Source organism: Apostichopus japonicus, chromosome 6, assembly GCF_037975245.1.
Source record: "Apostichopus japonicus isolate 1M-3 chromosome 6, ASM3797524v1, whole genome shotgun sequence".
Classification (NCBI taxonomy): Eukaryota; Metazoa; Echinodermata; class Holothuroidea; order Aspidochirotida; family Stichopodidae; genus Apostichopus; species Apostichopus japonicus.
In genome coordinates this window covers 14873072-14888410 of record NC_092566.1, presented here as the reverse complement: position 1 = coordinate 14888410, position 15339 = coordinate 14873072, and the positions used below count along the sequence as shown (strand labels likewise).

Here is a 15339-nt window from a genome sequence, read left to right as displayed (position 1 = left end):
TATATATATATATATATATATATATATATATATATATATTATATATTTATATATATATATATATATATATCTATATGCATAGTTGAAGGAAAAAAAAGGCACTTCCATTTCCTCTGCCAGTGCAAAATTAGTGTTGTGTTTACAAGTACTAATTCAAAGGAAGATACATGTAGGAATTTGATCCTAGCCATTAGATGTTTCATGCACTGGCATTTCGTGGCAAGTTGCTGAAATTCTATGCCTGGCTGATTTTATGACATTTCCTGTTTTCATTAAGTGATAAATGAATCCATCTAGACACAGACAATAGCAAGGCTAAATGTCAAAACAACAACTACATTGATGGATGTTGATAGGTATTATGTAGGAACTATTACTTTACTATTAAGGCTAACAAAGCAAATTCACAGGTAATCGAAGCAACAAACATAGGTTTAAACATCCACTAAACAAGAAAACAGTGTTGTCGTATTTTGTGTTTTTGGTTCATTCCAAGATGTTGACAACAGATGAAACCTCTGCAAACAAGTTGGTGGATGTGTGCCTGTTTCTATGAGCAGTGAAAGTCATGGGGGGGGGGGGGGGGGAGTGAGAGCTATGTTATTTAGATGTTAATAAGGTAGAAAATAGAAATATCAAAACAATGAAAAACAAATCATAAGTAAAACGGTTTACGTTACATGGAATTTAAAGTTACTGCGAAATATTTCAGATAACCTGGTAAAAAAGCAGACAAACCTTCTAGCAGACACTCTCCAAAGCCAGTTAGTTGTCACTAAAATTCTTTTAATCATGAAAGCCAACTATGGTATTACATACACTGTTATATTTCTGTCTAGTTTCTCAATTTGTGGTTACAGAATCAGGAACTTTAAGGTCAAGTCTGCTAAAAGCTTTCTCAATCGTGCATTTGAGCTCATCTTTAGCCGATGCCAGTGACACGCTATCCTGAAATTCCTGTTGCTGCAATACAGCTTTTAATTTGACCACAAAGTCGGCGACAAATTCCACAACCGACGACTCGGCTCCGTACTCAATCAGGCTCCTCTCCAGCCATTCCACTGACGTTAAGATTATTTCCTCAAAATTGTCAGGAATTTGCTTTCGGTAGTATTCCAACCTCAACGCCAGACATTTCTTAAATGTCGCGACAGCCTTCCAATGCTCCTTCAGATGAAAATAGGCCTCGCCGAGAAATTGCAAACTTTCGCCGGAACAGCAGTTAGCGCCGATCCCAAACTCTTTCATTCTGATCTCCGCAGCTTCGTCTAACAGATCCCTCGCCATACGATAGTTCTTAGTCTTGAGATGGATTATCCCCTTCCCGTTGAGCAGTAGCGATCGGTCCGCGTGATTTCTCTTCAAGTCGTCGATCATCGCAATCGCATCGTCTAGAATGAGGAGCGACCTCTCCGCGTCCTGCTCTTCCGAGTAAAAGTAGCTCATTGCTTGGAGACTCATGGAGTATATGATGGACAGAGATGGTTTCTTTGAGTGTGACCGTCGTTTGATGGTCAAGCCTATCTTGCTGTATCTGCAGGGTAAGGAGAATATCGATAAAGCAATTTCCTTCGCTGTTTTCAAAATTAATTTCAGATTGATGGATTTTAGATCATCAACCGTTGCACAGATGGTGCATCACAAATTTGATAAAATTTACATTAAAACCAGTGATATACTGTACACTGACAAGAGATGATGAAATTATTGCAAATCATGAGTAAACAATTGTAAAAAAAATGCATTGTTACAGCCCTGCCACAGGTGTTTTCTTATAAAGGGTAGTCATGCAAAACATGCATTTACAGCAAAGTTTGAAGACAGTCAATTCCTATCACAGGAATAATTGCTATAAAGGCATATATTCCAGTGGCTAAAGGTGACAATGCCCTGAAAATAATATTTCTACAAGAAGGTTACATTTTTTATGAAAGACAGAGACGACTTTGACACCAAAGCAAACATCCGAAATGTATCAAGTTTCACAGATAAATCAACACGAAGATTATCATCAGAAACTAAGGAAAGCCTATCATGCAACAGTTGCTGTTGACATCACAGACAACCTACCAGCAACCACTGCATGGAAAAATCCAGGGTGTAGCCAGCCAAAATTGATTCCATTTAATAATGATAATATTCCACCTTTATATAGTGCTTTATACCAGCAATAGGTTTCAAAGTGCTTTACAGACATTATGTTACCCCTGGTCAATGATAACATGTCACAGACACAATCCCTCCAGGCGGCAGCAGTTATATACTGCTCCCAATGACAAGTTACCTCACAGGTACCCATTTAACCCCTGAGATAAAGCATCTTGCCCAAGGACACAACTTAATGATCGAACTAGGTAGGAGTCGAACCAGCAATCCTGGATCACATATCCAACGCCTTAGCCAATCGTCCCCCATGCTCTATGTTTTACCATTTAATCTACCTGAGTAAGTGACAAGATATTGAGATAGGGTTTCCAACTAACAGTGTGGAACATTTATCTTTTGTATATTAGTGTCATATTGTCTGCCAATAATTGGAATATGTCTGTAATCTCTATTTAATATCTCTTGGCATTGGTCCATTGACATTTTAAAACGCACCAAATCACAGAGTATAGGCAGAGATCATCTTCTGAAGGCATATAGCTTCCAGGATTAGAATAAAATCTCTAACTTACTTGTGTGCAGCTTTCTGGTCACCTTTTAAATGTAGCATGAGCCCAATGCAGTGGTAAGCCTTTCCCATCCCTAACTTAGAACTAAACATCTCTTGGTATGTATCGATATTCTCTTGATGTAGTTTGATGGAGTAGTCGTACTGTCCTGTGATATAAAGAAAAGAACATCTTAACGTTACCACTTCAATAATTCCTCATGATATTAATAATATTTTAGAGCACGAGTGATTAAATAAATCATAATAAATACAATGCTTGATATAGCGCTATTCCAAATATGATCTAGCGCTAAAAAAACAAAAACAAAAACAAATTAAACAAAACAAGATTTTGGGGAGGGGAGGGGAAGGGACGGGAAGGGGAAGGGGAGAGGAGGGGACAATATAGGGAATTTTTCAGCTTGCAATTTGAAAGGTAGTTGATACTCAACTTCAGAAGGTCACTTTAAAGTTGCCCCCTTTCATAGCTTGTGGTGTCTGTACTATCTCACAATGTGTCAGGTACAAAAGTAAAATGAATGTAACACATGGTACTCTACATGTGTTGAAGGACAATTAATATTACCTAGGCAACCAGCTGATATGGCAATGTTGTTCTTCATTCTGACTTTGCTGTACTTCAGAAACTTCAGACGTGCAGCATCCAAATCAGTTTGGGGTGGACCTGCTTCTTCCAAGCATTTTACATAAATAGATGCAGCCTCCTCATAGCACCTAGACGAGTTCAAAACATGAGAAAGTACCGTCAAAATGAAAAAAGATATGATGCATTTATAGTTATGACTACTTCTTTCATTAAATTAAGTAATTTAAACCCCCCGCCCCCCAAAAAAAAAATAATAATCATCAAAAATAAAAAAGCTTTAAATTGTGTTTTCATAGCAACAGTTGCCCTGATGTAAAAGTGTAGTTAAAATGACTCATTCCGGGTGTTGTGTTAAATGACATATTAGTTTAAATTAAATTAAATTACAAGTGACAAATATCTAGACTGTATATTTACTTGATTCCTGCGGCAGGGTTTCCTTTCAAGTGAAGATAATGACCTTTATGACTCGTGGTCAAAGCGATCTCCGTTTCCAAAATGTTGGGATCTTTCCTCATGAGTTCCAGAGCTTCCAAAATCTTCTCGCCGCCAAAATCTACGTCGGGGCAAATCACCAGCAGGGAATGACCGTAGGAGGATAGCATCCTAGCATAGTCCGTCATCTTGCCCCGCTCTTTGGCAGCTTGGACGCAAGCCTCGAAAAACATGACTACCTCTTTGGCCTGTAGAAAAGACATCAAGATTAACTCAGCCTGATAGGCGACTCGGATCAGAACGTCGTACTCTTCCTTCAAGCAATAGACTGCCCTCTCCACCAGGGCAAGAAGATTCGGATACATGCCGAGGAAAATGGAGAAAAAGTCATCCACATCATTGATCATTTTCCTCTCGAGATCAGAAAACATTTTAGCAAAGTAGTTGCAAAACCGGTTATGAAGGTCGGACTCATTTTGAAGGTATCCGTACCTGTCTTCCAGTAGACTACAGATGATATCGTTGACTACAAACTCGCTACCGACTTTCGCTTCTGATCGAGAGATGATGCCAATTTGAATTAGAGGTTCGATTAATATCCTCTTTGTCACTACCTCCTCTTTGGAGATGTTCGACACAGCCGCAAGATCGGGAATCCGAAATGACCCTCTCATCACTGCCAGGGATGGGACATACACAGCAGGAACGGCATTACCAACCTTCTGGACTTGCCTGTCTAATTTGGAACGATAACGAAAGCTTTCGTTCTCGGAGAGGAACTTAGAACAGAGGCTTTCAAAGGAGAGTTGATAAATCTCTCTGGGAGGGTGACTTTTCAAGAACTCTGTGACTTGACTTAAAAGTCTGGGAAATCCTTGGCAATTTTCAGATGTTTTAGATAACTGGTATGTCCATTCTTCAGGTTGCAGATGCTCCATCATAAAGTTTGTTGACTCTTCCGCGGTAAGAGTTGATAAGTTTTTATGGTAGACTTGCGTGCCCAATCTCAGGAAATCCAACTTTCGTTTGGACGTCAAAACACAACAAAAGTTTCCATTTTCTAACAGACTGCTTATCCAGTCTGGATGAGGGAAGTCGTCTAAAAATGAAAGGCATTTACCTGCAGAGAAGTTGAGAACGCATCTTTGTAGGTCTTTCAGATTTTCCACCACAGTTAATTTTGTACTTTTGATGGATTTCACGACATAAGAACGTATGGAGTCTTCATAATAAACATGAGTATACTCCAGAGGAATGTCATTTTGGGTGCACTGCTTCTCAACAATGCAACAGATTTGTTTACCTAATGTAGTTTTACCCACTAAAGGTAATCCATAAATCTGAACTAATCTTGTGCCATTGCCATTCTGCAAGAACCTCAGAAGACCGCTGCTGGCCTTCGTCGCCTCTTCTGTTCTGTCAACGAGAATAGAATCTGTCATAGAGGATGATGGCATCTTGGAATTTTCCTTTTCTTTTTGGTTGTTTTGCTTTTCTACACTCTTCCACCTAGAAAGAAATTTAAGTGTACAATGACAGCTCAAGTAAAGCATTCAGAAATTAAGTTACTGACATACTACATCATATGCATTTTACTGCAAATGCACCTGGTAAACACATCCAAATTGTTGTTTCTTTTTTTTTTCCTGCAAAAAAGCATGGATTAATTTATAGCAGGAAACGTGTCTGGGCGACAACATGTAAGGAGAAATAACTGGGGCCCCTAATATTGTACATGACACAAATTAATGACTCAAGTCGAATCAAGAAGAAGATTACTGACAATGAGGCGACTTGCCTTACAGCATTTGAAGCTAATCACAACAACTCTGCAGGGTGGCAAAATCTTGCTGAATGAATCTCTCGTTTGGTACATACTGTACATGTACATACAAACTGGATATGCAAATATCACTTCACGTGTGTAATCCAACAAATTCAGTGGAAACCAAACATTAGCATCTGACTATATTACATAGCATACAGTACCTTAAATATGCTGTAATCTAACAAGTCTCGAGTCATAGCCTAATATACAGTACTGTATACCTGCATGGACAGGATTACACTAATGTATAACTTAGTCTGTACCGCAGTACTATAGGCTACTCACGTGCAATATGTTGCAGTAAATCTAATATCACTAACACGATACCATGCAGACCATTCGCTCCTCCGGTCTTGTCTCTAACTTTGAATCTACAATTCCATTCTGCAGTGATGTACAGTACCCTTCCAAAATGTCGTTGGGTTACTAAAACTAAAACTATTTAGGCACCTATACTTACTACTACTCAGTACTACTCGTGTACGTAGGCCTAGGCTAGTTGACTTTTGTCAACTTTCTCCACACGAAAGACATTCCTGTATATGCAAAGTTGATATCTTCTAGCTCCACATAGGTTCAATTTCATAGTTTCACTTTCAATGTTTATGTTGATACTTGATCTCTCTCTCTCTCTCTCTCTCTCTCTCTCTGCAGTTTCTGACTTTCTGATACCAAACGCGTCATCAGGATATCCGGGGAAATCCCCTTTTCGAAATTTGCGTCTCGGTGAAATCAGAAGTTAGCAAAGAATTCGAATTCGGATTCACCACTTGATTTTACGTGGCATTACAGATCGATAAAAATAGAATTGAAATTGGTGTCGCTGTACAAAAGTATCTCTTTTTAGAGCTATGTATACTGCTATAAACTTCAGAACCACATCGATCCTAGTGGGAACAGGAAGCTCGCTTGAAGGCACACTGCTGTTAAAGGCCTAGGCTCGAATAGCTGCCAGGATGTAATTTTGTGTTTTCAAATACGTTTTGATTTCCCAGAAGTAACGAACTCTTTCAATGTCGGTACGGTAACACTAACAGGGACAGGGAATTATAGTGCACAAACGAAGTACCCGGGACCTGCATACGGTCCCATCGTTTTGCAAATAACTTTTTCTTGATCCTTGATCTCAAGTTGACTGAATAGTTCAAAGAAGCATATGAGAATTTAAAATAGTGAGCTGATATTGACAGGCCGATTGACTTGATGATAGTGGTAGACTTGAGATAGCAGTAGAGTGAGGCTCACCTACAGACTATTGGAAACTCCAGGGGCCCAGAAAAGGGTTTTGGGGTATCCCGGAACCAAGATACATTGTATAAGTTTCAAGGTACATTTGTCAGTTGCATGATTGATCCATGGGATCATGGGTTATGAAACACGTATATGGAACATGCTGAAATCCTCAAGTCAACCACACAACCCATATCCCATCCCCATGCACCACCCTTACAAAAGTAATTTTCCTGATAGTGACTAAATGACAGTATCCAATCCATCCCTTCCTCTAACTCCAATCCCCACCCCCTTCACCTATACACCCGTGCCTTGAACACAAAGTTCTTCCGCTTTCTGTTTTAGCCTTTATCATCCTTTATAATTTTGCTGGCCTTAATCAAATCATAATCTTCTTTCCAATTTTATCTTTACTAAGTTGAAACTATAGAAGGAAAAATACTGATCATCAGCTCTGGCCATGGCAACGAACAGCGAATAGCGCGATACAGGTACGATTTGCTTAGTCGTGTTGCATGTTTACTTAACCATTACAAAGATATAAATGCAATTATTATGAAATCATACATAATATGGTATCGTGTTCAAATATCAAGTGTCAAGTTCAAAAGGCTTATCGAATAACCATCATGAAGTATACACATGGTCATATTGACAGATGACATCACGCCACGTATATCGAACCATAGGTTGTCGTCAATCGTTCGATTATAAGTCAGTACCCTTGAGTTTAACTTAGAACTACACTGTACGTTTATTTACCGTATCCTCAGCATGCCGCAGTTTAGTTTACTTCGTAATATACATACAAAGGTCTTTTATACTTTGTCAAAAACGTGTATCAGGCAGTCAACGTATTTTATTGATGCACCTAAATAAGTGTGCTCGGCTCAACGATTCACTTAATATGCTAAACTATACTCGTTTGTTTACATCGGGGGGGGGGGGTGGATCGGGGAGTTTATCCCCATTTTAATAGTAACAAATACTGTACCATTCAAGGAAAGATAAAGTTATATGCTACCGTCTGAACCTCCCCCTCCCCCCACACCCCAACAAAAACGTGCTTTTGTCAACCAATATAACACCATTTAGAAACCGTATAAATGCAAAGATATGAAAGTGAAACAATATAGCATAATAAGTAAAATTTGTGAGGCTACACAGTTTGGATCAAAGCTGGGTGTTAGTAAGTGCATGAAACACCGACCAAGCATATCTGTAAGTAGGTTTGAAGGTTATCTATACTGATGGACCGGTCCCTTAGACAGGCTGGGGCAGTGGGCCGTTCCCGACCCCCCCCCCTCATGCAGACTATTTTCCCACCTCCCCATTTTTGCCGACCACCACAATGCATATACAGAACTTCAACGCAAGTTACAGGACATAAACATTGTGCCCCTCCTTAAACTGTATCCCCCTTTCCCATTACTCCCCAACGCAGAATAACTCAGGATAACTCAAGACATCAGAGGCCAAATAGTGCTTTGCAAGTCGAGGCTATGCAAAGCTTCCGTCTAGAGTCGCTAATTGTGAGACTGAAAGAAAATGTGCTTTGTTGATTTGATCTGAAGATTTTTCATGTTCGTATATACATATGTTAATGCCAATGGATGACTTAATCATGTGTACAATTAACACGCTGAATGCATACAGAGCTTGCATGGATATATATGACAACTATAGATAAGGTCACGTTTTAATGTATATTCATGCGTATGAATGTATATGTATATAGTTAAGTATATTATCAAGCATATTGTAATGTGTGTACAATTACCACGCTGAATGCATACAGAGCTTGCATGGATATATATGACAACTATAGATAAGGTCACGATTTAATGTATATTCATGCGTAGGAATGTATATGTATACAATTAAGTATATTATCAATCATATTGTAATGACATGAAAACTGTAAATCCGTCAACAGGACAAGCATTTCCGTGAATATGAAGCTAACGATAGTTTAAGAACAAGGATGTGGCGGGAACACACAACACTTTATATATATGTATAGGTAAAAGGATGTTCCTTAATTAAGCTATATACGGTATTATACAATTAAGAGTTTCCTACGATGTAATATATCCCTCTTGCGAGGTGGGAGTATAATATCACCTGAAAATTAAAGGGTGTGAAGACTCGCGCAAAAAGAAACGTCTAATGCCGGTAATATTACCGGCATTAGACGTTTCTTTTTGCGCGAGTCAGATATCTGACCTAGTTTCGAATGAGGTGTAACAGAAGTGTTAGACACCACCATCGATCCCAGAAAATACACACACAGCTTGCCACCGTCGGTAATTAGACACTAGTGTACAGTCAATACATACAGCTACGGTCAATACCCACAACACAGTGTACATAGCAGCGTGGACATCTCAGGTCTAGATAAAAGATAACAAGGTATCACGTTTCATTACTGTCTGCATTTTGTAGCGACAAGAAGAAAACATAATTTGCAAGCAACGGAAAGTTAACTTTTTCAGAGCGCGGCACGCGGTTTGGGGCGAGTCTTCAATGCCTTTAATGTCTGGGGTTGGGGTGACAGACCCATCCCTTACCCCAAGGCTTGTTTTGCGGCACTATTTAATTGTTTGAAATCATCGCGACGCGCGGTCTGGTAACATGAGGGTTCGCTATATCATAAGATTCTTAGCATTAAACACAGAATCGGAAGCCTTGGTCAATCGAGGGGCATGTTGAATCGGGCACAAATTACAAGTGGGAGTACGACATTTGATTTCACAATTTCGCAAAATCGCCCAAACCGACCAGGGAAACTGGATCCTCTGTACATAAATATCAAACACTGATTTACCATGTACTTTGTGTACTGACTGACCCCCCCCCCCCCCTCCTTCCTTTACCCGGTAGGCTATCAAACTTCACCTCTAAGGTCCTTCCGGATGTCACTCTATGTGACAGCAGTGTAAGTAGAGCTAGGAGCAATGCACTTTCAGTCTCATGGAAAGTTCATCAAACCTTCTTTTATTTCTGTTTGCCCCGATGACGTCAAACATTTATCCATTAGTTTGTACAGTGGAAATAATTAACGCAGTAGTCGAATGAAGCCTATACACATGTAACTTAAGCATACATGCATGCATGGCGACGAACAGTTCGTATCGTATACTTAAAACCATGCCGTAGTTAATCATTATATACACCGCACAATAAGTATTACACTTGCAGTGTCGAATATACTAATGCAGTGTCTGTTTGATCGTTTTACTCGAAATTTTGGCAAGCCTTAAAGATTATAGACGCTTCGCCACCACGACAGAGAATGAATTACATCACACTGTCGCACAAAAGGTGTGTGTTTTCTTCTTTAAGTGAAGAAGAATATTCATTAAAAAATCGTTTCTTAATGGAATAATGAAACTTCAGTTAAATAAATGAAAATTTCTAGTATAAAAAGTTAGTCAGAAAAATTGACCAGTCTGTATGACTAGATTTCTGATAGTCAGTATTCAAAAGGTATTATTTTAACTCCCCCCGCCCTCCTTGCCTCCTTTACTTCCCACCCCTGACACCAAAAATTAATGCTGGAAATCAAAAGAAAACTAATTTTTATATCAAACAGTCATGTCGACGTTGTGCTAATATATATGGTCTGGTGACAAGGGCGTAGGAACCGGGGGGCTGGGGGCGCCAGCCCCCCCCCCGTGAAAAATATGGGGGGCGGAAGTATCGTTCCGCCCCCCCCCCCCCCCCGCTCCGCAAGTCAGAAAACCCCTTTTTCATTTCCAAATGAGAAAAAAATCTCATTTGAAGCACCAAATTGCATCTAAGGCCAGGTGAAAATGCAAAATTCTTTACAAAATGGAGTGGGTGTTGAAGTGTGCTATGTTGCACCAAATTGCATCTGAGGCCACTCCCCCAGGCCGGCCATCAGTCTTCAGCCCCCCACTCAAAAGTACCTTCCTACGCCACTGTCTGGTGATACTGAGAAGTTTTTTCTTTAACGAAATCATGCAGTGATATTGATATTACAGACCAACATTATATTTTAAAATTGAACATCTTCACATTCGTTCTAAGTGGCGAGAACCAAAAACGCTATAGACCCCTGGGAAACAAATATTATCTCAGTGGTACTTCAGGGATATTAACCAAAAAGACAAGAATCCAAGTAAAGAAAGGATAACATATTTTTGGCTTACCAGTTTTTATAGATAGTTGAACTTTAACCTATAGCTTCTAAGTGATATTTACTTTATAAGCTATATACTTGCTGTAAACAGGCGCGTAGCCAAGGGGGGGGGGCGAAGGGGGCAGCCGCCCCCCCCTTGAGCATATTTTTTTTTTTTTTAATGTTTTTATGATATCGCTAGTATATTCAAGAGAGAAAATGCTAAGATGCAACTAACAAGGCCTGGGAAGTGCCATTTCCAGCGATTTGGGAGGCATTTTCAGCCAAAATTTTTTTTAGTTTGCAATGCCGAATCTACAGTTTTGCCCCTCCCTTAACAAATTCCTGGCAGCGCATGGCTGTCAAACATCATCAAATTGATAGTTAAACGAAAAGGTTTGTGTAATTATGTTATAACATTCGCATTTTTCACGTATTTGGAAACTGTGAAGGATTTGCTACAAATTGAAATTATTAAGTTGAAAAACTTGATAGGTGAATTTCAGATATATGAAGTACGGAGTTTTAATTTGTTTCAAATATCTAATTTGCTTTTCATATGTGAGTAATATATTGATATGAAGTCTTGACTAGTACTCGTCGAACGACATTAGAGAACCGGATGAAATCATTAACTTCTTGTTCATTAGGCCTCACCTTTGTATGGTGGAAGCAGTCTAGGGAGGCTGTCTTGCCATGTCTTGTCTTGTCTTGCCATGTCTTGCCATGGTAATCAATTACCGATATAATGTTATTTTCAGTACTTTCTCGATGTGAAAGTAAGGAGTTAACCTTGACTTTCATGTCAATTGCCATGCACGCGTCCAGTCAAAGTCACAACACGTTAGGCAAGTCAACTCTACAAGAATATATACCCAAGAGCTTTCAAGATAATAAGATTTTGCTATTGAGTTCGAGTTTGGTATTACAATGACTGAGCATGTTCAAAGTCCAACTCAACATGACCCTTTTCATTACTATAGTACTTCACCCGACAACAAAAAGTGAACAAACCTATACCAGCTCTTGACGAGGAAATCATTTATATATAATATATATATATATATATATATATATATATATATATATATATATATATATATATATATATATATATATATATATATATATATATATATATATAATTAGAGAAAACCAGAGAAATAAGATATGACTCATAATTGACAAATAAGGAGTAAGTTTTAGAAAATATATTGGAATTTTCGGTCCCCCTGTGACCTTCGTCAGCAATACTTGGCAGTCGAATATATATATATATATATATATATATATATATATATATATATATATATATATATATATATTTATATATATATATATATATATATATATATATATATATATATATATATATATATATATATATATATATATATATATATATATATATATATATACATGTATTGAGCACTCTTACAGCAGGAAGTGAGCAATTGAATCTTTGTTATATATTTAAATATATATATAAATTCAATCGTGAATTATAATGAATCAATCATTTTATAGCCTATTAAAAAGCTTTGGCTTTGGTGGGAGAGTTTCTCGTGAAGATAAAGTACTGTTTTAAACAAAACAAAAATCAAAATGCCTCGCAGCGCATGCGAGCTTTCTACGTTCGTTTTGGCGCCCATTTTGCTACCAGCATAGCTTTGTATTGCTTTAATATATTGGTGCATGGTCCTTGCATTCAGTCTCAAGAGCCCTTGTTATAGACATGAAAATGTCTTGATGATTCCAAGACTCCGTAATATTAAACTGTATTGTAGGCCTATATGATCACATTGCTGCTACAATATATTATAATAAGTCAGCTGTGTCATCATATTACACATATTCGGTTATCATATATTAATTTTTCTATTCATGTTTTATCTATTTTCTTTGTTTCTTCCTGTCTGTATTTAATTTCCGTCTTTCTTTACATTGTTTTTTTCTTTTCTCCTATCTATTAATAATCCTCCTTCTTTGGGCGGGGGGGGGGTGGGGTGGGATGGGTGGGGAGGGAGGGATAGAGAATTGCAGGTACTTCAGAACAAAATCATTTACAAAGCTGGTAAACAGGTCATGTTATCGACTTAGGATCATTGAAGGCTATTAAAGTATATTAGCCAAAAATATGCTAGAAAATCAAAAAATGGTTACTACAGCAAACACTTAAACTGCTATACCCTCAAAATGTTTACGCTAAATCTTAGATCTTAAAATGAGAATAAAGTTGAAGGATTCAAACAAGAGGGAAAGCATACGGTACTTTTTGAAAAATGTAAGCTATTTTTAGCGAGATAATATTTAAGAACCAATACTTGAGAATAACCAACGACATTTATTTCAACGATATACTTATGTACGACTGGCTATCACCTTTGAACTGAAATAAATAAAATATTGTTTGTTTTCTCAACTTCCACTGATTTGGGTGGTAGATATATATATATATATATATATATATATATATACATATATATATGTAGGCCTATATATATATATATATATATATAAACATATATGTAGGCCTACACACACACAAATATATTTATAAACATATATATAAGCATGCATATAAACATATAGGCAAATGTTTTTGCAGCTGACTGGAAGAAAAAATGACTGTCCTATAGCAAAGAGGGCACTTAGTTACCGACTAAAGTGTATTGTCGAAAATGAAAATCGTGAAATGATCATATCTTATCATATTCCAGTCCTAAACGTATGTACGTGATTATGGCTTGACGATACTATTCTATATTGTGAGAATGAGAATACACTGTTCTTTATCCCATATTTTCCCTACCCCCCCCCCCTCTGTATCCTCTTTCGTATTGATCCTGACTCTATGACCTCTAACCTATCCCCAACGTCAGGCCTGATAAAGATAAGAAAAACAATAAAACCAAAAAGACGATGGTCTGATATGAAAATCACTTTGATGTTCATGATTGGATTGTTTGTAATCGAGAACTAATTAATCTACGAGACAATTGACTATCTTCATAACAATGGGTATCACCTTTTCACCCTATGTAGATTACCGGTATTGTCAACAATGCTAGAAGGTTACCGAAAGGTCTTCGATTGTCTTATAGTGAATTCCGTCTTGATAACAGAAAGATAGTGCACGCCCTACTGTCATGTTCGCTGTCACACGAGGTCAAAATACTTTAGAAGAATTAGGTTACCTGATTTTGGATGTCCTCAACTTGACCACTTGCGATATGATGTTGAGCATCTTTCGCCCCCCCCCCCCCACCCCCCAAAAAATTAAAGGTTGACATGGAGGGAGTAAGGGAGGCGAGAGGAAACCTGAAAGCGTCGTAAGGTAAATAATTGTGGACAGTCGGACAGTTCACGTGTGCTCATGATTGAACTAGTTGCAAGTAGCCTCGATCGGCATCAGTCATGCCGGCTTTCCGACTAGCAGTCTGCGTACAATGCGCAACGCATCATCGACAACTAGGCTACTGTCCAAGCTCAACAGATGTAATCCAAGCACGGGGAAGAAATCGAGTGACCGAACCGAGGACTGGTCGATCACAAAACAGGATCAGTATATCCGAGAGTCAGTTGTAAGAATATTGGTTTTTGAAGACTATATAATACCAATTGTGTTGCGCATCCACCCCCCCCCCCACTCCACCTCCATAATTCTTCATTCGTGCAGCGTTGGATGAGTTTAGAGATTTGTTATGCAATTAAAAACTAGAAAGCAAAATTTAAAAATATAAAAGCAAACTTCTTGTCCATCTTTATTGTATACGAATTTATTACCCAACGTTTACAATGAAAGAAATTTCTTTTCACATTTTACCGATCACATGACTAGAAGATTGACAATATCTTAAATCCTACTTAAGCCTATACATTACACGTAGCCTATATAACGCTAAACCATATAGAAACAGCTGCTAGGATGTCAGCAGAGACACCCAGTAGTATAAAAGCTGCAATTTTAATCCGTGCAGTGACACGACATAACATACATATATTTGATATTATAGATATACAACCCACAAACTTAGTATAGTTACAAACACAGAAATCATTTTCACTGTTGAAAGGCATTTAAGAGTCATGCAGCTGACTACGGAAAAGTCAGCTGATTGATAAGAATCGGAGAGATTAACCTCCTTGCAGTCGTTGCTAACAACAACAAAAAATGAAAGTATAACAAAATTGTTAAAGCATTGTACGATTCACAAAAAAATGTGATACTTTCAGCTCAAAAATTCTATTATGAAGATGTACGGTTTTTTTTTTACCGTATTTTATACAGAAGGCAAGCAAAATTAGCTCTGGTATTGTTACTAAGACAATAGGTGTATTCATCCTGGGGACCAGAGGAGCAGCCCGTTTGCTGCGCGTTATCGTGAAATTGCAGACAGTCAATCAGAGAACTGTCATAAGGTAAGATATCAAAT

General features: G+C 38.0%; 1 protein-coding gene across 2 annotated transcripts; it reads right to left on the bottom strand.

Annotated features, from left to right (window-relative positions):
* Positions 1–40: 40 nt before the first annotated feature.
* LOC139969076 (uncharacterized) lies at positions 41–6237 on the bottom strand. 2 transcript variants are annotated; one of them, XM_071973838.1, is made up of 5 exons: positions 5987–6237; positions 3681–5207; positions 3243–3391; positions 2679–2823; positions 41–1534 (listed from the first exon to the last, which is right to left on the bottom strand). In XM_071973838.1, the coding sequence occupies exons 2-5, from the start codon at positions 5153–5155 to the stop codon at positions 844–846; spliced, it is 2460 nt and encodes an 819-aa protein (XP_071829939.1). In that variant the 5' UTR covers positions 5156–5207; positions 5987–6237; the 3' UTR covers positions 41–843. The 2 variants fall into 2 exon arrangements, with proteins under 2 accessions (XP_071829939.1, XP_071829938.1); XM_071973837.1 differs by having other exon boundaries at positions 5812–6236.
* Between the last annotated feature and the right edge of the window lie 9102 nt (positions 6238–15339).

Bases quoted from the DNA above. Each gene is read 5' to 3' on its own strand.
- LOC139969076 (XM_071973838.1), bottom strand. From the start codon at position 5,155: ATGCCATCATCCTCTATGACAGATTCTATTCTCGTTGACAGAACAGAA. The intron at 3,392-3,680 runs GTAAATATACAG...GAACTCGTCTAG, and splicing joins AACCCTGCCGCAGGAATCAA to GTGCTATGAGGAGGCTGCAT. The intron at 2,824-3,242 runs GTAATATTAATT...TTTATATCACAG, and splicing joins CATATCAGCTGGTTGCCTAG to GACAGTACGACTACTCCATC.